Source organism: Trachemys scripta, chromosome 1 (genome assembly GCF_013100865.1).
Source record: "Trachemys scripta elegans isolate TJP31775 chromosome 1, CAS_Tse_1.0, whole genome shotgun sequence".
Classification (NCBI taxonomy): Eukaryota; Metazoa; Chordata; order Testudines; family Emydidae; genus Trachemys; species Trachemys scripta.
Window position 1 is genome coordinate 14,845,370 of NC_048298.1, and position 25,664 is coordinate 14,871,033.

General features: G+C 46.8%; 1 protein-coding gene across 2 annotated transcripts in view; it reads right to left on the reverse strand.

Moving 5' to 3' along the window:
• The window catches only part of BEND7 (BEN domain containing 7), a 104,485-nt gene that overhangs the window by 20,672 nt on the left and 58,149 nt on the right, over nt 1-25,664 (reverse strand). The window contains exon 9 of one of the 2 annotated variants that reach the window (XM_034765057.1): nt 7,898-8,028. The exons of the other annotated variant lie outside the window; for it this stretch is intronic. Coding sequence (XP_034620948.1) covers nt 8,000-8,028 — 29 coding nt within the window. The 3' untranslated portion in view covers nt 7,898-7,999. Of the gene's footprint in view, nt 1-7,897; nt 8,029-25,664 lie in introns of those variants that run through there. 2 annotated transcript variants of the gene reach the window in all.

The window sequence follows — 25,664 nt, forward strand, 5'->3', positions numbered from 1 at the left end:
GACCTCTGATACGCCTCAATATTTACTTCTCTTTACTCAGACAAGCAGATGTTTGTTATGATTTTGTTTTCTGTCACTCATTAAGGACTTTGCCCTTACTTTGTGATAAGTTACTTTACTTAATATTTTTTTTATGAGGGACTTTATCAAAAGCCTATGAAAATCCAAGTAAATTATGTTTACCCAGCTCACTGTTATCCACGGTTTTATTACATTTTCCCCAGATTATTGTAACAGTTTTCAGAGTGCAATTTTCCCTTATGGAAGCTGTGCTTACTTATCCAAATGTGCTGCTACCCCCTTTCACCCCTCCCCCCTTACACACATACAGACATACACACAGACACACACAATGATGGGAAGGCAAAGTGCATATCTTGCAACTGTCCTAATTTCCATTCCACATAGATCTCTCTCTGATTCGGACATTTATGTGGCTGTCATTACTGAGGTAACAGGGCACTTATCAATTTTTAATGCATTTATCCTCACAGCACCCCTCTGAGGTAGGGAAGTGCTACTATCCCTATTTTACAGATGGAAAATTGAGGCACAGAGATTAAGTGATTGACCCATGGTCTCAGAGGAAGTTTGTAGCAGAGAGAAAACTGAATGTGTGTCTCAAGTCCCAGGTTAGAACCCTAAATGCTGGACTATCTTTCCTTTCTCCCCCTCCTGCCACCAAAACTAATTGTACATGATTTTAACCCCTTTGTCATTGGATACTGCTGCTATTCCTGTGCCTCTCTGAAGTTCGTCAAATGAGATCCATCAACATGGGAGTGTTAATCCCTTAATGGTATAAGGGCCGTAGACAGGACACTGGACAGGGACTTAGGTTCTATTCCTGGCTTGGGCACTGACTTGCTGGATAATTCACTTCTCTCTGTCCGTTAGTTCCCCATCTGTAAATGGGAACAATAATACTCCATCTCACTTCTTGTGTGTTTAGATTGTGAAGTCCTTAGCACAAGGCTCGTCGCTCATTCTGTGTTTACACAGTGCCAATTGGATGATGCCTCCAGGTGCTAGTGCAATACTAGATAAATGTAATGCCAAACCATGAAACTGAAATTCTGGCATTTCACCGTGTACATGTGAATGTATCCCACATAACTTCTGTCCTTCTCCTTTGCTAGTCCTGATGTGAGCCTCACTTTAGGTCTTTTGTCCTGTGTTTGGGTAGGCTGAAAACAATAGACTATTCACTTCTTCGCTTTTATGTATTTATTTCCCCCTCATCCCATTGGTTTAATAATGGCTTGCGGCCACACAACTTTGCACGGATCCTGTTGGATCTCACAAGAAAGTTGGCCAGGGTCAGGGCTTCAATGAGGGAGTGCCAGAGAAAACCCAGCATGCCATAGGAACTGGTGTGGGTGATTCAGTAGGTGAGCCTCTACCCCACATAGGGTGACCAGACAGCAAGTGTGAAAAATCGGGACGGGGGTGGGGGGTAATAGGACCCTATATAAGAAAAAGACCCAAAAATCGGGACTGTCCCTATAAAATCGGGACATCTGGTCACCCTAACCCCACAATTCCTCCAGGAGGGTGGGGGTGAGGTTTGAAGTTCCAGACTCTAGATATGAGTTCCTTCACTTGTGATCATTCTCACATGTGCAATTCTTGCATGATCCTGTTTTCAAGAGGGGGCAGCTGTTTGGTCTGGTATTTCTCCCTCCCCTCCCAATTTCCTGCCCTAATCAGTTGGGTAATGCTGCTGTGCCCTGTTCAATAGCTTCCCCACTTCCACTCCTAGAAACACACACAATATCGGGAAAGTCTGTAGTAAATGCATATTTTGACCCCAATCCTGCAACTGCATCCAAATGGGCAGGCCTCTGAACCGGCACAGATCCCATTGACTCTAGTGGGGGCTCTGTGGAGGCTCAGATTGCAAAGATGCGATTGCAAGATTATAAAAAACTGGGTGAAATCCTGACCCCACTTATCCAATATCTTACAATTCCCAGGTGACATCCACCCCCCCAACACACACAACTTTTGTTATTCGGGGAGCTGGGTTAAGCTTTGTTGAAGCTGGTGGATGTAATTGTAGCCCTTCATTCAGGATAATATAAGAAACAATCAAGCTTCTTTGTGGAATAGACAGTTGAAACTATAGAAGCCACAGCCACAGGGCCGGTGCTTCCACTAGGCGACCCTAGGTGGTCGCCTAGGGCAGCAGGATTTGGGGGGCAGCATTTTGCCACCCTCGGTGGAAATTCGGCGGCGGGGGGGGTCCTTCCACTCCGGGTCTTCGGCGGAAAGTCGGGGGCGGGTCCTTCATTCGCTCCGGGACCTGCCGCCGAAGTGCCCCGAAGACACGGAGTGGAAGGACCCCTGCCGCCGAAGACCCCAGGCCCCCTGAATGCTCAGAGGAGGAGCGCTGCCGCCTAGGGAGGCAAAAACCCTGGCGCTGCTCCTGCGCAGCCTGGAACGCAGGCCACATAGGGCCAGTCAGAAAGTCAGCTATGTAGGTGGAGGGGGTTTTCTGGGCATTGTTTGAGGGAGCTGTGTGTGTGAAGATGCAGCCAGAAACACTGCAAACCCTCGCAAGGAAGCATCAGGCAGACACAGCAGCATTAGTAGTATGACCCTGGGGAAAAAACAGACAGCTTTTGGGTTAAATGCTGGCCAGAAGGGGGCTTGAAATTGCAGTGGTGTAACAAGGCCCACGCAGACCCTGATACAAGGAAAGGTAAGAGGTTCCCTTCCTGAGTTTGAAATCAGCTCCTCCACAGCCCCTATCCAGTCCCAGAGCCAGCTAAAGGCAATCTGCCAGCCTCGGCAACACTTCAGTGTGCCATCCGCCATGCTACTCAAATCTGGCCTGCCTACCCCTCCATCATGACCGAATGAGGGGGTGGCTGGACCAATCTGAATGAGTGGCATTGCAACCTGGTGCATGGGGTCACAATGCCAGGACAAAGGGGGCAGCTGCCTAGCTTGCTTATAGCTAGATAGAGCCGCATGTGCGGGCCCCACCCATTCTAGCTTTCTCCAACTCACCTCGCTCCCTTCCAGTCCCCCTCACTCTCCTTCCACCCCATTCCAGCCAACCTCCTTCAGTCCAGCCCCAATCGAATCATCCCTCTAGGCACTTAGTTCCCTTCCTGTTCCCCCCACTTCATTCATCTGCCCTCCCCCAGCTCTCCCCTTAGCCTCCTCCTGCTCTTCTCCAACCTTTCCACTCCCCCACCTCTGATCTAGAGCACCCTGAGCTCTACTCCAACCCCCACCGTCAACAGCTCCAAGCCAGCCCTCCAGCTCCATGCAGTTCTCTCCACTCCCTGCCCCATACAAAGGAGCCACTGCTTTTACCTTGCTCTCCATCTCTAAGGTGGTCACATCTCCTACCTTCAGGCACTCTTCTTGAACCCCCAAACATCCCCGCCCTCTCCACGCATGCTTACTGGCTGCTTATACCCAAAGCCTTGGGTTGTTCTGTGCCCGAGTGGCCCACCATTCCAGCTGCCCTCCTGCCATGGGGGACCAGCAGGTTCCACTGTCCCCTGGCAATGGCAGCCTCAGTGGTTGGGCTCCCATAACCTCATGGGCCCTGGTGCAACTGCACCACTTGCACCATTGTAGTTATGCCACTGTGGAATTGTGAACAAACGGTCTGTGTATAGGGAAACAGGACTTTGCACATTCTTTGTAAATCAACAAGATGTCATCAAAAATACCTGACTAGATCTCCAATTTCTCCCCCTAAAGGAAACAACTCACAAGACCCCACATTTTGGCAAAGGGGTCACTTTTCATTAAAATGGAGTGACGTTTGTTTTAAAAAGTTTAACTTTTAAACAAAATTGGAAGTTGGAGTTTAAAAAGCAATTTACATGAGGATTTCTACAGCTTCTGACGTTTAGATAGTCTAGTTTCCAGATTTCAATCATAACTACAGCGTTCTAGTTATGTTTGAAACTTATAAATATCTTATTTACAAGACTGACTTAAAGAGGTTTTATCTAGCAGTTTCCTTAGTGTTTTTTAAAAATAGAATAAAAAACTCAAACCTTTAAAAATTTATTTTCTGTTTATTTCTTACGCAATTTCTAAAAAATAATTGCAAGTCACATTTTGGAGACGATGGTAGAAAAACCATATTACCCGTTTAAGTCCCAATTCATCAAAGTACTTAAACATGTGCTTACCATTTCAGTCCTAAGGACAGCAGTAAATCCGGCGCTCAGATTACTTTTTTGATGTGACCAGGCTATTCTCACTTCAAGAAGTGAATCCATGCCCCCCACCTCCCCTGTCATTTTCATTGGTTTTCTACCTGTCTCTGAATTCAAGTTAAGATGTTCTTCCTGATTTTCAGAACATCCCATGTACTTTATTTGACATATTCAATGTACTCATTACCACAGTCTCTGGAGCATGTAAAAAAAATACAATTCCTTTTTAAACCAAAACTCATAGAATATCAGCATTAGAAGGGACCTCAGGAGGTCATCTAGTCCAACCCCCTGCTCAAAGCAGGACCAATCCGCAGACAAATTTTTGCTCTAGATCCCTAAATAGCCCCCTCAAGGATTGAACTCACAACCCTGGATTTAGCAGGCCAATGCTCAAACCACTGAGCTATTCCCCTAACTGCAATGCCCCTAAAAGAAAAACCATCTCCATGAGTTTCAAGCCTTATACCTAAAGTAACTAGTGTAGCTCTACTGACAAATCCGCCTAGTCTAGCCAGACACACCTTATGCTGGAAAAGGTTATTTTGCCAGTATAACTTATACCAGTTTCCAAAACAAAATAAATGATACCAGCAAAATGAGATATAACTGCATCTACACTAGGGCTTATGCCAGCATAATTATGTCAGTTTAAAAAAAAATCATACCCCTAAGCGACCTAGTTCTGCTGGTATAAATTAAACCAGGATTTAGCTTCCATCTCAGATCTGGGGGACTGCTCTCACTTATAACTCCTTATCTACCAGGTACTCTGTCCCTTTCCCTTTACAAATGACTCCAGAACATTTTTGTGATACTGAATATTAACCATTGTTGCTCTTTCGTTGGTTTGCTTTTTGAAATGCTACAATACCCAGAACATAGATTTCAAGCCAAAAGACTTTGGCCAGGTCTACACTAGGAGCACTAGTATGCTATACCAACAATGCACTGCTAGTGCGAATGCAGCTTATACTTGCAAAAGTGCAGTCTTGCCAGTATAACTGTAACTACGCCAGGGCTTTTGCTGGCTCTGTCGGTCAGGGATCACACCTCCTCACATCCCTGACCAACACAGGTATGCAGGCAAGAGTCTGTATTGTAGATTTGACCTTTATTTCCTAAATGGCGTTAATTGCTGCTTTGCAAACAGGTAAGATGGAAGCTTTGATTTGTATGTTTTTAATCAGTTGCCCCACTGACATCAGTCTCATTTTTCATTTAATGCAGTCAGCGGACGCTATATTTTTCTGTACCAACATTCTCTCTGCATCTGGAATCTGAACAGTCTAAAAGCCTCACCTTCTACCAGCGTTATTGCACCACCACCATCCCCCTTTGTTTCGAAAAAGGGTGAGTAATCATTGTCGCCAGATCTGTAGATACCCGATACGTGGGCTTAACTCTCTTGGGATGCACCCTAAGCCTTGACTTCCTGAATTACCATCTCTGCAATGGAACTGAGCTAGCTATCGTATTCCAGCAGCTGGCAGTCACTAAAACATCTGCCCAGCCTGCATTGTGCACAGCTTCTAGTGAGTCATTTGAGAATATAAACTGAGTTCCTGCAAGTTGGAACCACCTGCTTCAGATAATTTTTTTGGCTTATTGTCTTCTTAGTAACTCTCAATCCAGGATTTTTTTTTTGGTGCCAAACCCACAGCAGTAGCTCCTGATTTTAGTAACTGCTGCCCTTAAGTTTAGCTATGCACATAGGGTGATTACTCTACAGGGGCCCAACATCAGGCCTATGCACCACTTAAATCCCTTTTAACCCTCAAATAGGACTTGTGTGGCCCAAAGGAAAGAACTCATACTGGCTTGCTGCACCGGAGCAAAGTTCACCTTTAGATCTTTTATCTTCAGAGCACAGGCCTACAAATCAGGAAAGCTGGGTTCTGTTCCCACCTCTGCCACTGCCTTGGTGTATGGGCTTAGGCAAGAAGTCACTTAAGCCTAAATTGTCAGAAGTGGCCTCTAATTTTGGGTTCCTAACTTGAGACATCTTAAAGAGGCTTTCTGGTCAGTGGTGCGGTGTTACTGAAGTCAGTGGGAGCTGCAGGTGCTCAGAACCTCTAAAAAACTCAGATTCTAGGTGTCAAGTTGGGCACCCAAAATTAGAGGCCACTTGGGAAAATTTGGCCCTTCACGTCTGTAGATCCACTACCTTATCTGGGAAATGGGCATAAGGATACAACCCCCCCTCTGCACAATGCTTTGAGATCTGAAGATGAAGACTGTGGTATAAGTGGTCTTAGTTATTAAATGCAATTATTTCCATGTGTACAGCTATTAAGTACAGGCACATTTTTCCTTTCATTGTAGGGACTAAGTCGCTGCCAAACTGTTGCCATAGTAATTTTGCTGCAGTGTGGTTTCTATGAACACAAAAATTCCCATGTCCTATCTGTCAGTCCATCTAGTTCTTGGAGAGACAAGCATTGCTAAACTGAGGACATTAGTAACTTTCCAGGAGCTCCTGATTTGCCTAAAATGGAGTGGACGGCAAACATTGTTTAATGGAGACATGTGACCCAGGGAGAGGATAGGTCCCAGCATGCAATACTCCATCTAGCTCAGTGGTGCCCAAATTTTTGAGGGTTGTGCCCCCTCCACCCCTGCCCACCCCATTGCCAGAGCTGAGGCTACACCTTGAAAACTGTGTCCAGTTCTGGTTGCCCCATTTCAAAAAGGATATAGTGAACTGGAAAAGGTTCAGAGGAGAGCAACGGAGATGATCAAGTGTATGGAACGGCTTCATATGAGGTGAGACTAAAACATTTAGGGCTGGTCAGATTAGAAAAGAGATGGTTAAGGGGGGGATATGATAGGTCTATAAAATCATGAATGATGTGGGAAAAAATGAACAGAGAAGAGTTATTTACCCATTCTGATAATACAAAAAGCAGGGGTTACCCAATGACATTAAATAGGCAACAGGTTTAGTACAAACAAGAGACAGTACTTTTTCCACACAATGCATAAATAACCTGTGGAATTGCCAAGGGATGTTGGGGTGGCCAAAAGGATAACAGGGTCCAAAAAAGAACTAGATAAGTTCATGGAGATAGGTTCATCAATGGCTATTAGCCAAGATGGTCAGGGATGCAACCGCATGCTCAGGGCAAACTTAAATGTCTGACTGCCAGAAGCAAGCTGGGAAGACAGGGATGGATCGCTCCAACTGCCCTGTACAATCACCTGAAGCTCTAGTACTCTCACCATCAGAGACAGGCTACTGAGCTAGATGCACCATTGGTCTGACCCAGTGTGGCCATTCCTGTGAGCTGCATTGTGGACTTCATTGGATTCTCTCTGGTATGCAGGCTGTAGCTGGTTCCAATTCCACCCAGATTGGTGGTGACCGTAGGCTATTACAATTGGATAGTAGTGCACCAAATTCATTTCACGCAGGCCATTGGTACTGACCTGCTTGGAACTGGACTGAGGCCAATATAATGGGTACCATTGCAGGGCCGGCTTTGGCTTTTTTGCCACCCTAGGCAGAAAAGCCACCCACTGCCCCCCCTCCCCGCCCCCCAGCGTGGCAGGGAAGGGCGTCGAGCCCGGCCGGGGCTCTCCGCTCTCCCTGACCGGCCGGAGCGCCCCGCCGCGCCGCCCCCCTCCAGGCACCGCCCCAAGCACATGCTTGGTGGGCTGGTGCCTGGAGCCAGCCCTGACCATTGCCAGGTATGAACCACCCTCCACCCCTAAAGATGGCCTTCATTCAGGCAAAGCTAGAAGGATACAGATCGGCCAACGTAGAGAGGCTGCATTGGACTGCTTGTTCTGTGGATATGGAGTGGATCTCAGTCTTCAAGGCCACCTTTCACCAGCACTAAGAGTCACATGAAAAACAGAAAAGCGCATTATCTCTTTCCTACTCTCTCCCATTGCTGGGCTCAATGTCTTTCTTCCTGCACTTCGCCCGCATCTGGAACCTCTTCCTCTTTCATTATCAAGTTCTGAGTATTTCCTTATGCTGGAACCTAGGCCTGTCACTACATAATTGTCTGCTATGGGGAATCTACACCTTCCTTTGCAGCATCTAGTGCTGGCCACTGACAACTAGACTGATCACTGGTCTGACCTGGTGTAGCATTTTTTTGTCTCTAGTAGTGGAGGCAGGGTCCAAGGCACAATGAGCACCGCCTGGTTTTCTGGTCCCAGGTGAGCTCTCAGGGCTATTAGTTAGAAAAAGCTTCTCTTGAGTTGACAGCTGGGTGCAGCTGGCCTAGACTCAGATAATTATAACTACAGGACTCCACAGTGTTATGCTGATGGAGCCATTTTCCAGAGTAAAGGCCACTGGGATGGGAAAGGGGAAAAGGCTGCAGCTGCAGAAAATGGCCGCAGCCTCCCATCTGCTAAGGGAGCAACACCCGCTCAAGGATCAGACATCGCTGGCCAGGAAGGGGCCATGGCCAACGCAGCTAGAGGAAGTGCGGATTCAACAGCCTCCACTGGCTTGGCTCCTGGATTGCCTCACTGCTGCACACATCCTCCGGCTCTCTGCTCTGTGATGGGGGCATGCTGGGTTACTTCAGCATTAGTGACATCGTGGGATGGCTTGGCAGGCACTCTATAGCCTGGGCTAAAGATGCCTCCCTCCGGCCTGCTACCAAGGAGCCCAGCTACATGGGCTAAAACACTTGGTCCCGTGTGTGCAGCTAATAGCTTAATTTTCCTCTTGGAAGTCAAGTTTCTACTGGGCATGCTCATTCCCACATGTTCAAATCTTCATGACTCGTTTTTTGAGAGACAACATTCCCCCCTGCCCTGGTACTGCTCATTAAAATCTGTTTACAGATTCCAGGCTCTGGTCTGCACTACAGACCTAGATCGGTATCACTGCGTTGCAAATACTTTGGGTCCACTTGAATCTGCATCTTTTGGCTATCAAGCTATTTGCACAACAAATGTCACCCACTTCTAGTCAGAATTCCATTCCCCTGGCCACACGCACCAACCCTGCTCTATATCGATGGCTTCAAAAGGGCTAGCTATAAAGGTACTTTGGCCTGCTGCTAGACTAGTCCTACTGGGTGTAGAATTTAGCCCCATGTTTGCAGCTCTGTAGCCATGCATGAGCTAAGTCTAGTCTACAGAAATATAAGATGGTCAGAATGCTGTTGATTTTTGAATAGGAAACATGGTGGAGGTTCACGTGAATGAGAGTATTTCCTCTAACTTACGCTAACAAAAGACAAAAAGTCACCATCTAGCAGACCAGAGACCAAGGAGCAAAGGTGAATGTGGTGGGGAGCTGATAATGTGTAAAGACAGGAGATTTGAATAGAAACTGTTATGCAGCCTTCATTACTGCAGTCACTGCTAGTGGAGCAATGCCAAGTTTTTTGTCTGACACTTTTTCCACCCCACACAAAAAATTTCAGATTTAGATTGACCGGAACATTTCAAGAATTCATGTTGATTTCACCAAATTGTTTTGGTAGAAAAAACCTAGAACAATTCTGGAAAAAAACAACAACAACCCTAAATGTTTTGGCCTCTTTTAAATGAAACATTTTGATTTTTTTCAATTTACTTCAATTTAAAATGTTATTTATTTAAAAAAAACAACTCAGCGTTTCATTTGATACACAACAAATTGTTTAACTTTTTGTCTTGCTGAAATTTTCAAAAAAGTTTTCAGGTTGACACCCCTCCCCGGTTTTTCAAAATGTCCATCAAAACAAAAATTTCATTATTTGCACAGCTCTCACCATGAGTCTGGCCACTCAGATTTCCAGACACGTAATTACACCCCCCTCTAAAGAAACAAAACAAAACAAACCCAACCCTAAACAAAATATTGAATGAAAGATCAACACTGAAACAATGCTAGTGCTCGGAGGACAGTAATGGCATTTCAAACAAAAGCTACTGGCCTAAGCCGGATTCTCTTCTCACTTGTAGTGGGGTGAAGCAAGAGTAAAGTCAATAGAATCACAGGGATGCAACACTGGTGCAACTGATGTCAGAGTCTGGCCCTGTATCTTCAACCCACTCAGTTTGGTTTGTAACCCTTCTACCAGGTGAAGCCAGCAGCAACAAGGGCCGGGTTCAGTATCTAGGGGTTCCTTTTCAACAATACAACACAAAACCGGCTTGAGCCCCCACCTAGTGATCTGGGACAATTATACACCACCCTCTGGGTGTCTCTAAGAGGCAAAACTTCCTCACTCGCAAGCACAGAGTCTGAGTGCAGCAAAAACGTTTAAATAAAAGGAGGGAATTAACTCAGCATTAATTTGGGAAAACACCACAACTAGGACTCATAAACACAAACCATGAGCAAAAGACCCACCCCCAAGTAAGGTGGGCAGTGTCCTTTTCCCCTTAGGGTCTTAAGTCAAGCAACCCAAAAGTTTCTTTAACGTGTCCATCCCTTCTCTGCACCCCACTCACAGTTGCTGTGCTTGGCCAGTGCAGCCCCAGAGTTCAGAGGTTCATCCTCAGAGTTCACCTCCCACCCTGTGTGGAGGGGTAAGGAGGCACCTTACATGCTCGGGCACTCACTTGTCACCGCGCCTCTGCAAGGCTCTGTTCTGGCCCTTTCCGCCAGCCTCCCTATTGACCACTTGTCACACATCTCCACCAGCTGTCCACTCACCCTGACACCTTCAGGCCCCCCCCACTTAACACAACCCTCAGTGATTCCAGCTGTTAGTGGGGGATCCTCACTGCTTGTGCACACTGGGTAATTTCTTGCAATAAAAATACCAAAGTAGGTCTAATATATAAACCTCAGTTCAGTGATTTCAGGTCTACAGAATGTAATAAGATTTTCAATTGACTCTAAATTAGCTCTTTTACAGAGAAAGAAAGGGACAAACAGGACCCACACCAAAGGTGCACATGCCAATCCCCTCCCTCTCTTAAGTCATTGGGCTTTGGAACCATGTGCCCTGCCTAGCGAGTGCCATTCATTTGAGGGTGAGTCCCTCCATTGGGGTATGCCAGGTACAGTTCTGCTGCCCTTGGTTCACACAACAAGGATAACAACCCTTTATTACTTCTGCCCTAATAACAAGGAGACTGGGGATCCGACATGAGCCACAAGTGATCATTTGGGCAAGCAATCCCATCATGCTGAGCACCTAGGCAGGGTGGGTGTGTCCATGCAAACAAGATCAGCTTCTGAAGTCTTTTTCCATAGTTCACCACTAGATGTCAGGGGAGAGCTCATTCAGACCCTGCTTACAGGTTTATATATTACAGCTGTTGGGCCCAAATCTTGTTTATCTCATTATCTAGATCTTTAGATATACTTGTATGGCTCCATTACAAAAGTATCTAAACACCTCACAACCTTATTAATGGATTTATTCTCACAACGCCACTGTGAGATTGGGCGGTGCTATTGTCCTCATTTTACAGATGGGGAACTTGGGCACCGAGGCTTAGATATGGTCGACACACAGTTTTTGTACAGGTGTAACTATGTCAGCTAGGGGTGTGGGTTTTTTTTTACTAATATAGCTATACCGGTGTAAGTGTTCCCTGTGACTTAATCCCCTCCCATATGGTACAGTTAAAGCAATATAACTTTTGTGGTTAGACGTGGCCTAAGTGACTTGCCCAAGTCACAGGAGTCTGTGGCAAAGAACCTAGGTCGGCTGAGTCCCAGGCTAGTGCCCTAACAACTGGACCATCTTTCCCTGCCGAGTAGCACTTACTTGTGAATGAATTTCATTGACGATAATGGGCTAGATTCCCAGCTAGTGTAAATCCATATAGTTTATTGATGTCAATGGAACTATTCTGATTTACTCCAGCTGAAGATGTGGAGCTGACGAGAGTATTCAGCTGAGTAAGGTAAGTAGGATTTGGTCCACGGTTTGCACGCTCACCCACTGCTTAGAATCCGCCTGCAATATCCAGAGTGTGTTGCGTTTTCCTGTGAAGTCTGAATTTCTAGGCTTTCATTGCTGTGTGATTTGACTATTATTAGAAGCAATGATATTTTAGAGGCTGTTCCCTTGTATATGCAATGGTGTGATAGTATATTATAGGCCAAAGGCGGCAAAGATCAGGATAGAAAATTGCTAATCGGTTCTGTCATTTATGGTATCAGAGGTAGTTTTGAGTCTCAGACTTACCGAATGTAAGCAAAACCACCTCATCCACCCACAGTCGCTAAATATTTAGTCATTTTTAACAAGTTAAACAAAGCCCTTTGATTGGATTTATGCTAATGGCTCTTCTGTCAGCGTTTCTAATTCATTTACATTTCATTTTAAAATTGCCTGTGTACATTTCCGCTCCTCACTAACACCATTAGCAGAGAAAGGAATGAGTAACAGGTCACAGATGCCACAAGATGGCAATAGTTGAAGAGCAATTTGTTTCAGTAAGAAGAGATCTGGATTCTCCAGCAAACTTGTGCCTTATTTAGAAGGGCACCACGCCATAAAGGTCTGATGCATTTAACCTTAGCACTAACATCACATTTTTCCTCTGAAAACCTGAAAGCAACTTTTATAAGGTGAGTCTCATTCTTCCCACTCCCCATAGGGAAACAGAAGCACAGCACAGGTAAGTGAGTTACCCAAGGCCAGTAGCAGAGGTAGGAATGGAAGCCACCTCTCCTCGCCTTGTGTTTTATCCAACAAACCATGCTGCCAAATCTGTGCGGAGGGCTGGTAACTTGGGACAAGAGCGAGTAACATTCAAATGAGCAGCATTAGCACAGTCCATTTGCAGCTACCATGAATGCAGTTACCCAGGGGGTGAATCATGGGTCCTAATTTTCCTAGTCTAGACCTAATTTAAGAAACAATGTAAATTTTGGCTTTCCTTGCAGATTATCTGGCTGTAACCTCACTTGTGCTCCTAACAAGACTCATCTGGTCTGGCTGTGAGGGTGTATCACTCGAAAGAGCTGTACCTCGCTGAGCAGGATCCTAAGGTGACATCAGAGGAGGGTGACCAGACAGCAAATGTGAAAAATCGGGACGGGGGTGGGAGGCAATAGGAGCCTATATAAGAAAAAGACCCAAAAATCAGGACTGTCCCTATAAAATTGGGACATCTGGTCACCCTACATCAGAGTGAGGCGACAGAAGAGCTCTGCATCTCTGTGCATGGCCTTTGAACCTGACAAACCGTTACATCAGCATTCACATTTAAGCAATGCTAATTTGTGCTAGGCAGGACCGTCCTTAGGATTTATGGGGCCCTATGCAGTATTATTAAACTGGTGCCCCTATGCTCTACAGCAGCCTGGGCTCACATGTGTATTTTAGATGAGGGTGGTCTTCTGAAGATTTTATTTAAAAAACTATATGTCTGAAGAGCTAAGCATTTAAGGCTAAAGATGAATATTCAGATTGTGCATCTAAAAATCTGTGAGGATTTTTTAGAGATGTGATTTTATAAACTTCAGCAACATACTAACGAAATATTTTTAAAGCAAATTTTAAACTAAGGTCCTGTAGACTAACGTGTTCTGAGTAAATATGACAGTCATGCACAACTGTTTTTGTCAGTAAATTCAGAAACTGACAGTATATACCTGGGGGTTGGCAAATTCCTGTTAAATGGCTTCATTACCACTTGAATGGCTCTTTAACAGTTTCAGTGTTGTGCTAATAGGGCTGGCAGGCTGGAGGCCTTTTCACTTTTAAGTACTAGATCCCTTCTGGAGGAACTCTGCCCACATATCTACACCAGCAACACCATCACAGGACCTAACCAGATCAGTTACAACATCACCGGCTCATTCACCTGCACGTCCACCAATGTTATATATGCCATCATGTGCCAGCAATGCCCCTCTGCTATGTACATTGGCCAAACTGGACAGTCACTACGCAAGAGGATAAATGGACACAAGTCAGATATCAGGTATGGCAATATACAAAAACTTGTAGGAGAACACTTCAACCTCCCTGGCCACACAATAGCAGATGTAAAGGTAGCCATCTTACAGCAAAAAAACTTCAGGACCAGACTCCAAAGAAGAAACTGCTGAGCTCCAGTTCATTTGCAAATTTGACACCATCAGATCAGGATTAAACAAAGACTGTGAATGGCTATCCAACTACAGAAACAGTTTCTCCTCCCTTGGTTTTCACACCTCAACTGCTAGCAGAGCACCTCACCCTCCCTGATTGAACTAACCTCGTTATCTCCATACTGATTTATACCTGCCTCTGGACATTTCCATTACTTGCATCTGAAGACGTGAGGTTCTTACCCACGAAAGCTTATGCTCCCAATACTTCTGTTAGTCTTAAAGGTGCCACAGGACCCTCTGTTGCTTTTTACAGATTCAGACTAACACGGCTACTCCTCTGATACTTGACACCTCTGGAGGAAGACTCACCAGGCTGCAGCAGCCAGCTGTGGTGGAAGCCTGCAGGAAGGGTCAGAACAGGGATAGGAAGATGTGACAGGGTGGGCACTAAGACCCAGGGGTGCCCCGAGTGTTCAGGTGCCCTACACAGCCTCGTATGCCTAAGGACAACCCTGGTGCCAGAGCTTGGCAGTTCATAGCCCTGGCACCTCTGGGCTTGCTGCATCAGTTATGAATGTAAAAAAATTGCTTGAGCCCCAGCCATAGACACTGACTCCGTGGGTGCTCCAGGGCTGGAGCACCCACAGAAAAAAATTAGCAGGTGGTTAGCACCCACCCTCAGCCAAACTCCCCCCACTCCCCCATTGCCTCTTGCCTGCCTTGGGCCCTGCTTATCAACTCCTCCCCCTCCCTGTTCCAAGCCTGTTCCAAGGGAGGGGGAGGAGTGGGGATGGGGCGCTCTGGGGAGGGGGCAGAACTGGGGGGGAAGAGGCAAGGTGGGGGTAGGGCCTTGGTTGAAGGGGTGGAATGGGGGCAGGGCCGGGGACTGGACGAGGCGGGGCGGGGGTGGGAGCTTGGGGGAAAGGGTAGAGTGGGGATGGGTGCGGGGTGGAGGCTGGGGGAAGGGGTAGAGTGGGTCGGGGCCTGGGGTGGGGGGGGGGAGGTGTCAAACTGCCTGGGCAGAGAGGAAGTCGGTGCCTATGGCCCCAGCACCTCTTTCATTACAAATTATGCATTGCATTTAAGTGACCCAGGTTTGGATCCCCCTGGCTTTTGAGTGCCACATAATAGCATGTGATAAGAGTGGAGACGAAAGGAGTTGGGGGAGGGGGAGCTATTTCTGGAGAGAGGGCATGGGAATCTAATATAACACTTACAATTTGTAGAGAGGTCAGTCCTGTACTGGATATGGGCTAAAGCCCGGCTATAGGACATGGCTAAATCAGTGTTAGGTCCTGAGCAGCCTGCAAATTGCAACCATGTTGTAGCCGAGGGTCCCTGGACCTAGCTGTGTTTGTGGTGTAGATGGGCCCTTAGTATAAAAGCACTTTAAAGTGCCATGTGCACCCGATCACTAGCTATTTTACCGATTCAATTATTTATTTTTTACTGAAATATTCCTGTTTCAAATACAACTGTGACACATCCCCAGCGTGCAACTCTTTGGCACAAAAGCTGGGCCTGGAACAAAGCAAGTGGCTGAGTGTCTATTTCATATCTAAGGGAGGAGAATCCCCAATTCCTCCAGCTTGATTAAAGGCAATTTATTGTTTAGTAAACAAAATGGCCAAGTGGATTGAGCACTGCTCTGGGCCTCGGGAGACCTGTGTGTCGTTCCTGGCTCCAACACTGCCCTGCTGGGTGCCCTTGGGCGGGTCGCTTCCTCCCCTGTGGCTCAGGTTTCTGATTTCTAAACTGGGGGTATTGACATGGACTCCCTTTGTAAAGTGCTCTGGGATCTATGGAAGGTAAGTGCCCTATAAAAGTTAGGTTTATACCAGTGGTTTTCAAACTTTTTTTTCTGGCGACCCAGTTGAAGAAAATTGTTGACACCCGTGACCCAACAGAGCTGGGGATGAGGGGTTTGGGGTATGGGAGGCGCTCAGGGCTGGGGCAGAGGGTTGAGGTGCAGGGGTAAGGGCTGCAGGGAGGAGGGGTTTGGAGTGCAGGAGGGGGCTCTGGGTTGGGGGGTTAAGGGCTGGGGCAGGAGGTTGGGGTGCAGGAGGAGGTCAGGGCTCTGGGCTGGAGATGCAGGCTCTGAGGTGGGGGCCGGGGAAGAGGGGTTTGGGGTGCAGAGGCTCTGGGTTTGGGGGGGCTCAGGGATGGGGCAGGGGATTGGGGCACGGGCTTACCTTGGGCAGCTCCTGGTCAGCAGCGCAGCAGGGGTGCTAAGGTAGGCTTCCTGCCTGTCCTAGCCCACGGACCGCACTGTGCCCCGAAAGTGGCCAGCAGCAGATCTGGCTCCTAGGTGGGCAAGTGGCTTTCGCCCACAGGCACCGCCTCCCCCCCCCGCCAGTTCCCATTGGCTGGTTTCCAGCCAATGGGAGTGCAGAGCCGGTGCTCGGGGTGGGGGCAGCACGCTGAGCCCTGTGGCTCCCCCGGCTAGGAGCCGGACCTGCTGCTGGCCACTTCCGGGGCACAGCACGGTGTCAGAACAGGTAGGGACTAGCCTGCCTGAGCTGGGCAGCACCACCAACGGGACTTTTAATGGCCCGGTCGGCGGTGCTGACCAAAGCCGCCATGACCCAGTGCCTTAAATTCCATAACCCAGTACTGGGTCACGACCCACAGTTTGAAAACCACTACTCCACTACTGATAACTCTGATGTCTTTACATGGGGTCATCACTGCTTCTGTTCTCTTTAATCTTGCAAAAAACGCTGATCCCGTCCTTTCCAACTTTGGCTGTTGACACTCAGAATGTGGCCATGCATTGACACTCATTGGATCTTTACAATAGAGCTGGGAAGCTCAGTACATGGTGGTGTGAACTGTTTTTGCAGGACCATGCTGGGAATTAAGGGTCAGATCGTAGGCAGGGGTAAATGGTAAATTGGCATAGCTCCAGCAACATCAATGAAGCCACACTACAGGCACCAGCTGAAGATATGGCCTTATGTTAAATGCCTGATTCTCCACCACCTTGTGTCACAGGAAGTACCCTTCTGAATCAGAGCCAAGGTCTGCCTAGTCCAGCAGCCTGTCTGTAAATAAGTCATCATTTATACCTGTGCAGTGCGGAAGAAAGAATGGAATGAAAATAAATCCAGGTAAAAACACTGGCATTTTATGCTCACTCTACAAAGCTACACCTGAAGACATGAGATGAACGAGAGTGGAGAATCAAGTCCTAAAACTCTCTTGGGTTCAGTTTCACATGTATTAAATCAATCTCTTTTTCTATTCCTTTGCTAATAGAAATATCCATATATGGGATCAGTTGCACATTCTTCCAGGGTACTTTTATTACAAGCTGATGATTTTGTACTTGATTGAACTGCATTGATGTGTTCAGACAAACATAAAAATCATTGTTTATGATCATTTTAACCAAATACCTGACAAACAGGGGGGAGAGCAGTCACATGCACCAGGGAAACACGGAACAACATCTCAGCACTAAAAGAGAGACACAAGAATGCAAGTTCTTTGAAACAGAGGCTTCTTTTTGCTGTGGGGATGTGTATTGCCTAGCACAATACGGCCGTGGTCCATGCTTGGGGCTCCTCTGTGCTATGGTAATACAGATTAATAATAAATAATTTCTCTGTCTCTGTGTCGAGTCCACTGGTGAAGTTATTTCACTAAGGTCCATGGGATCACTTGGACACTGTGGCCAATGCATCTGTGTTTTTTCATTTAAACATGATAGGCCGACATACGTATTCCCCCAGGTTCCCGCTCCAACTAGCAGAACTTCTGTGTTACTACCAGGGAGCTGGACCCCCGCAAAATGGTGGAACCGCAGGCCCACGGCCTCCTGATGCTCCCCCGGGGCCAGGCAGACTCAGCACTTGCAAGGTCCTAGGCCCGGGCTCCAGCTCGAGCCTCAATGTCTACACCGCAGTGAAACAGCCCCTTCGCTTGAGCCCCAGCATCAGCTGTGGCCCGGGCCAGCCGTGGGTTTTTCATCGCCGGGTAGACATACCCTAAAGAGCACAGACAGAGGAACAGACCATTTGATATTATTGCTTCTAGCCGAGGTTTCCAAGTCATGTTATTACTGCTATTTGAAAACGGGAGGGGGGATTGTAAGAGTTGGCATAAGGAATCATTTGAAGGGGACGTGGGGTGAATTCTCTTCAATTGCTGACCTTCTATTTTTAAGTTAAGTCATGGGGGCTGAGAACATGTATCTAGGCAATGAAAGAAATGAAACATTATTTCTTAGTAAAAAGAACAGGAATACTTGTGGCACCTTAAAGACTAATAAATTTATTGGGGCATAAGCTTTCATGAGCTAAAGCCCACTTCATCAGATGCATGCAGTGGAAAATACAGTAGGAAGATATATATACACAGAGAACATGAAAAAATGGGTGTTGCCACTCTTCTACCGGGTTGCCAGTAGCAAAAAGGGTTGGGTTCAATATCTAGGGGTTCCTCTTAAAATTAACAACGTACCAATGGAAAATTGTATTAAGGAGATGCAGCATTAATTTGGGACAACCACAGCAACAATAAATCAACAATATGTTTATATGAATAATGAGTAACACACCCACCTCCGTTTCCCCGTATGATGCGGTGACCATCTGATGAACAGATGTGCCTTTAATATACCACTTTCCCTTTTCCCCCTCAGCTGCATCCCACTGATGAGATGTTGTGAGTGGTTAGCAAAGTTCAGAAGTGCACTCAGACAGGTCCGGCTCCAGCCCCTAGGAAGAAGTGCTACTTCGATTCTGTGAGGTGCCTGGCTGCTACCTTTAGCTGCAATACTATCTCTGCACCAATTCAGCCCAATAGTTCCACCTCCTAATCCAGCTATAGAGATTACAGCTCTAGTGGTACTGGGTAGAAGGTGCCTTGCCACACCCCCTGCATCATCTCTTGCCATACTACTATCCCTCACTGCAATGTTGTCTCCACACCATCTCTCATCACACTACTATGTCTTATCACAATACCAAGCCTGGGTCTTCAGGCCCTTTCACTTACAGCTACAGTGAATTCACCTCTAGTAGTATATCATTACCAGAGTACAGCAGCATATACAACCTTGAAGTAGAGTCCTTCCTACAAAATAGGACCATCCTCCTTGCCTAGCCAAACTCCAATAGCCAGCCATGCAAGATCAAGAATTTTAGTTATGGTGACTCCCCTCTCAGGACATATGAATTACAGCTCTATTCCCCTTTTGTCACATAATAAGAATAACAACATTTCATTACCCCTACAGCCAAAACTTAAATCACTTTTAAACAAAATGACCAGGATGGTCACATTGGGATGGTAAGTAACCAACATGCAAATAAGGCCTGCTCATTCTCTCTCTTACTCTGGTTCACCAATAGATGGCGGCAGAGAGCTCCTTCCCTCTAAAACTCTCTAATTAGGCAGGTGGTTGCCTAATTCCCATTGACTTTCACACTGATTGCCTTGAAAAACCTCCCGTGATATCAGTTCTTTGCCAGTGACTCATTACGAAACTGGGACACCTGTCCCTCTCCTATCAGGTACCTTGGCTGAGCTCCATTCCCCAAAACTGTGCATGGAATGGGAGTACGCTAAGCTTCTTATTTGTGAGAAGAAAAATAATTGGATCCGTGGGATCTAGTGGCGAATGCATCCAAAGCTCTTTCACCTGGGTGGGAAGTTTTGTCTGCCTGCTGCCTTTGGCTCTAGTCCCTTAGACAGCCTATGGGGGTTGGGGAAAATGTTAATTTCTCCTCTTAGATGAAGTGGGATAAGGGGCAACATTTTTAGTCCCAGGCCAGAGCACCAAAAAAAGGTGAATGTATCAATCTATCCAAGAGTCTGAAAAGGGCAGTCAGGACCAAGGGTTGGAGCAGGGTCAAACCTGAGGCTGAGAGGAGCAGAGAAGTTTGTAGTCAAGTTCTAGGCTGGGGTGGATACCAAGGATCAGAGTCCAAGTCAATTTTAAGGTCTGGCTCAGAAGGTGAGATCCAAATCAAGCCCAGGTTGAAGCCCTGGGGTGAAGTGCGGGACTAGTCAGAGCAGCTACAGGAGAGACACATTTTTGCCTGGACACTTCCTGGAACAGCCCTTGGGCTGAGAGTAAGGAGCCAACCAACAGCCATGAGGTCCTTGAGATAGGATTTCCCTTGGTCTGTGTCTGCAGCGTGTTGTGGGTAGTGGGGTGCAAGCTGGTTGCAGGTGCTGCTGAGTGGTAGCATGGAGGTGTTTGCTGCTTAGCAGCTCTGCAAGCCTGGGTCTGAGACCCCTTATCCTCACAACACCTCTGTGAGGTGGGTAAGTGCTGTTAGACTCTCTAGGGTAGGGATTGTCTATTTAGCACAGTGTCAGTGATTAGATAACATCAATACGTGACTCTTTTGTGACTGCTCCCCAGGCCACAGGATGCTGGGGCCACCTCCTGGCCGGGCCAAAGCTGTCCATGCTGAATCGAGTCTATGGAGAAATACGGGGCTGCGGCCTCCAGGGCTGTCAAGCTGGCTTCTCTCACCCATATTACATTATCTTTAAACCCCAGACAGACTCCTGCACTCATCTGGGCCATGCAAGGCCTGCAAGGGGGAGTGCAGCCTGAGCTCCGGAGAGCGTCAGACTCCAGGCCTAGGAGCACTTGACACTTTTGCTGAATGACGTGAGATGCTCCCTCTCCTGAGGGCTGAGGTAGCATGGTTCCTCTGAAGAATCCCAGCTCCCACTGGCTCAAGTCCCAGCGGTGGGTGGTACCTGATCATAGGGCTCCTGCACAGCACTGTGGAGAACTAGACTGTTCAACAGTCTCCATTCAGGGCCGCAGAAGGAGTTAAATCTGTCACTGACACAGGCTGGGGCACAGGATGCTGGGAAACGCCATCCTTCAGTGCAGTAAATACATCCACAAGGGCTGGGCCAGGGGCATGGAAGACAAATCTCACAGACTCGTCCTGCATCTGTCATGAAAATGATGCAGGACATTAGCTATACAAGGGGACTGCCGGTATGGAAACCCATTAAGACAAAGTTACAATAGGACGAGGCAGAGCGGAGGGCAAAATGACCATTCAGTGACGCATTAAGTGGCTCTCGAGAGGGCATCAGGAAGATTATGAACCAGTTTGGCAAGTAACGGGCTCAAGGTAAAGCCAAGAGATTGTTACCTGCCAAACCGGCTCCTGATTGCTGGTAATGCTTTCATCAGAGGGTCGTGTTGCTGTCATGTGTCACTGGTGAGCCAAAGTGGGCGCTTTTTTACATTTCACCCAATGTTTCAACATCTGGTCTTTATTCATCTCTAGCAGCCAGTCTCTAACACAAGGGGATCCCACTTCATTTCCTTGTTAGCTAGGCCTACGGGGTTCCGTGGTTGTTTGGTATTGGGGGAGGGGTTGGCTAGCAGTTTGGGGTTGCACTAAGAGCAGGCTAACTTAATGTTCACTTTGTTGTTTTTCTATTTCATTATTTTGAGTTTGCATTTTCCTCTTTGCTTTGCCTTGGCACCTAGGGCTGTGATCATTCCACCAGCCCGCCTCCTTGGATTGCTGTGGCATCTCTACATGCATGCAGTTAAGTCTCTCAACGCCCCACTTTTGGCTTCACTGAATGCCGACAGCAGGTTCTGCCAAGTACAGCGCCCTCATGGAGCTCACAATTTAAATGCAAGATTCTGCCCCCAGCTGAGGTGAGGAAGGGCCACATTGCAGATGGAGCTTGTCCAGCGGAATGTCTCCTATGGGACCCGGGTAGGTCACAGTACAGTGATGGGCTCTATGAGCTACGTGTGGCAGCTATTTGTTACATTAAGCATGGCTACCTCCATGGGCTGAGGTAGTGGCCCTGTCTGCAGCAGCCATCTCCCTTCCAAAACATTAATCGTGATACTTTCAAAAGCATTCAGCATTGGCTAACTTTGCTTCCATTGACATCAAGGGAAAACTCCCAACGATTTCACAAACTCACAAAAACACTAGAAGGAAGCAGGGACTATCTTCCCTAATGAAGTTCCCACTAGTTTCTTCTAACTAACCGTGCACTTCAGATCCAACAAGGCCAGATGCTGAGAGAAATAGGTAGAAGTCAGGAAATTACAAATCAAGCTGTTTCTACAGCTCTTGGAAACACACAAAGCACCTGTGCTGCTGTGTGGGTTTCAGACTGACAAAGCCACTAAGGCCTCCACAAAGAAAGGAACCAGAATAGAAACACAACAGGCTTGTTTCCGAGATTTCTCAGTCTTCCTTAGTGCTAACCATTTTTATAAACAGTCCCTGTTTGCACTGGCACACAATAACACCTCCACAGAGAGAAAGGCAGTGAAATTATTTCATTTCTTAAAGCACAGAATCAATGTTTACACAGCTGAGCTAAATTATTTATACCTATAATATAGGTTTCACATCAGTGGCATTTATTAACATTCAGTGTATGAGAAATCAGACCTGACCTACTTATGAAAAATGATCTAGACTCTCTCTACAAAGATAGGATACATGGGGAAGGGGCTAATGGTGAACCTTCATTCTCTAGCCACCAGAGACAACCCGTACCCAGGGCTGGATTTAGGGGCAGGCGACCCAGGCAACTCTGTGGGGTGCCAGGCTTGGGGGGCTCTGGACTTGGGATGCTGTTTTTATTGTTAGTGACAAAACGGAAAATGGAATGTTTGAAGTAACAAGTTTCAGGTATTCTGTGTGTGGATTCATTTTTCACTAACCTCCTAGAATGTTCTGGACCTTTGTAGAATCTCATGGAACCTGCTAGATTGTCTGAGAACTACATTTTCCTTGAACCTCCTAGAATGCTGTCAGTCATGCCCTTATGCGTACATAAGGGGCGGGGCGTCAACAGGTAGTCAGTGAGATATAAGAACGAACTGAAGTGAAGTGAGAGGAGAGCCCAGCTGCAATATTGTGAACCTTGTTCTATTGGGTAATTGTGAAAATGGACTTATGTTTTAGACTTGAAGAGTGTAAGTAGTGACTAATAAAGGACATATTTAATGAAATGCCAGAGATATCTATTGAATATATCTATACAACAATATAAAAGAAATACTGTTACATCTTCTGCCATGCTTAACATGTAATGTGTGACTTTCTAAGTCTGTGGAACATAGAGTTTTGCTCTCCCTAATACTGTCTATTTCCCCCCCTGCAGAAAATAAAAGATGCTCCCGAAGCAGCCTTCAGGAGCTCAGTATAGGTTGCGAAAAGCTCAATTGCAATCTAGTTTGCAGCAAGAGGCAAATTTGATGGGAAAATATCTGGAACAGAACAGCATAGGCCAGGCTTTAGGCAGTACGATCGTCCCAGTGCAGAAGAAACTGAGGAGCGAAGTGTAAATGATGGAAGTCCTGTTACTAAGGAATGATCAGATTTACCTGAAGATAAGGACTGGAAATGTGAGGAAAGTGATGGAGAATCGTCCAGTTTTCCTGGTAGTATAAAGGGGAGTGATGATAAAGAAGAATGTGGCTCACATAAAAGGAGAGTCATGACAACGAAAAATCTGGTTTACATGAAAAGGAGAGAAACGATAAAGAAGAATCAGCCTCGCATGATGACAGTAGCAGCAGTGAGAAAAATTGCACACCACAAATCGATACATCAGATCCTGTTTATGGCCAGTGATCCTAAACTCTGCCGGTATTGATTGTGTAATTTTGAATGGGCTGGGAAAAATCGAGGCTCTGACGTTTCCAGTAAATGAGCAGAAGTGACACTTCTCCAAGTCACACTGCAAAACAGTGACTGAGAATAGTGAGAAACTGAATTGGCAAAGTCTAGTTTATCGAAATCGACTGATAAAGTGTTGTGGTTTTGTTGCAAAATATTTGACAAGAATGCCAAATCGTTGCTTGCACTGTCCGGGTACAATTACTGGCATAATTTTAGCTGATGCTCTGAAGCAATATGAAAAGTCACTCGGCCATTTTATGGCCTACTCCAAATGGATGGAGGTCAAGTCGGGCTCAAGCTGAACAAATGCACAGATGCAGAAAACCAGTGCATTATTAATGTAGAAACCCAGCATTGGAAGAATGTGCTCCAGTGTCTGATCTCAATTACCCCCTTCCTCGCAAAGAATAATTTGGCTTTCCGGGGCTCGTCGCATAAATTGTTCACTGAGCATAATGGTAATTTCCTCAGTTTGGTAGAGCTCCCTGGGAAATACGAGGATGTCACGCGTGAGCACCTACATTAAGTTCATAAAGAAGCCATGGACCATTATTGCACCAAAACAATTCAAAACAAATGTATTCACCTTGTGGTAAGGAAGGTGCTTGATAACATATTGATGTGGCTCAGAAAAGCGAAGTACTACTCCGTAATAATGGACTGCACTCCCGACACTGATCACAGTGAAAAGATGTCATTTACAGTAAGATTTGTTGACGACAAGGATGGTTGTATCCAAGTAAAGGAACACTTTATCTGTGTCCGGTCTGTGGACGACTCTACTGGAAAAGGCCTAACAGACAGTTTATGAACGTTTTGAATGAGAATAAAATAAAGCTTCAGGACTGCGGCGGCCAAGGCTATGACAACGGCGTGAACATGAAAGGAAGAAACAGTGGCATCCAGGCAAGGATTCTTGCGCTGAATCCAAGAGCTTTCTCTGTGCCTTGTGGTTGCCATTGTGCCTAGCGAACAGGGGACCACAAACAGGGGAGTTTGAGAGGGAGTTGTAATATAGTTACTATGGTTAGGAAAGGCCACATCGCCAGTGCCAATGCTGCTCCTGTCTCCTCCACCTGTGCTTGTATCCAGACAGACAACCTGACCATGGATGCCTCTACCCAGATCCTGGTGTGGATTTGCAGAGACTGTGGCCTGCATTTCCCACTCACAGAAAGCCAGGCTGGGGGGACCATCCAGTGCGAAAGGTGCCTGCTGGTGGAATCTCTCATGAAGCAGGTGGGAGAGCTACCGGACGAGGTGGCTAGGCTGAGGAACATCCGTGCCCAAGAGGAATTCTTCAAGAGTGTTCATAGGGAGACATCCAAGGCTGAGGAAGCTATCCAGCTATAGAGGACTGCTGTCACATCACCGGGGGAGGAGGATATGGCTCTGTCACAAGGAAGACCCTGGCTGCTGGTTACTTTTGGCAGCAGGCAGTGCTCCACCCCTACTCCCAATGTACCCATCATGGTGATGGAAAACCAATATGCTGCCCTGGCAACGAGCGATGATGAATCATCCCCAAAGGTAGAGGAACAGAAGCCATGTACCCCCAAGGCTCGGAGGATCACAGCCACCACTCCCAGGAGGAAATGTAGGGTAGCTGTGGTTGGTGACTCTCTTCTGAGGGGGATGGAGGCACCCAACTGTCGCCATGACAAGCAGCACCTTGGGGGGGAGGGGCACATCCCCCCCTCCCCATGTGTTGCCTCTGCTAGCCACGCTGTAAAAGATGCCCTCAGTGGCATGTAAAAATGACTGCCAGGCCAAACGCAAGCCCCCATTATTTGCAGACACGTCCCCAGAGTGTGAACCGCCATTTGTCTGGGTTTTGGTGAGCATCTGTGCAGCCAGACT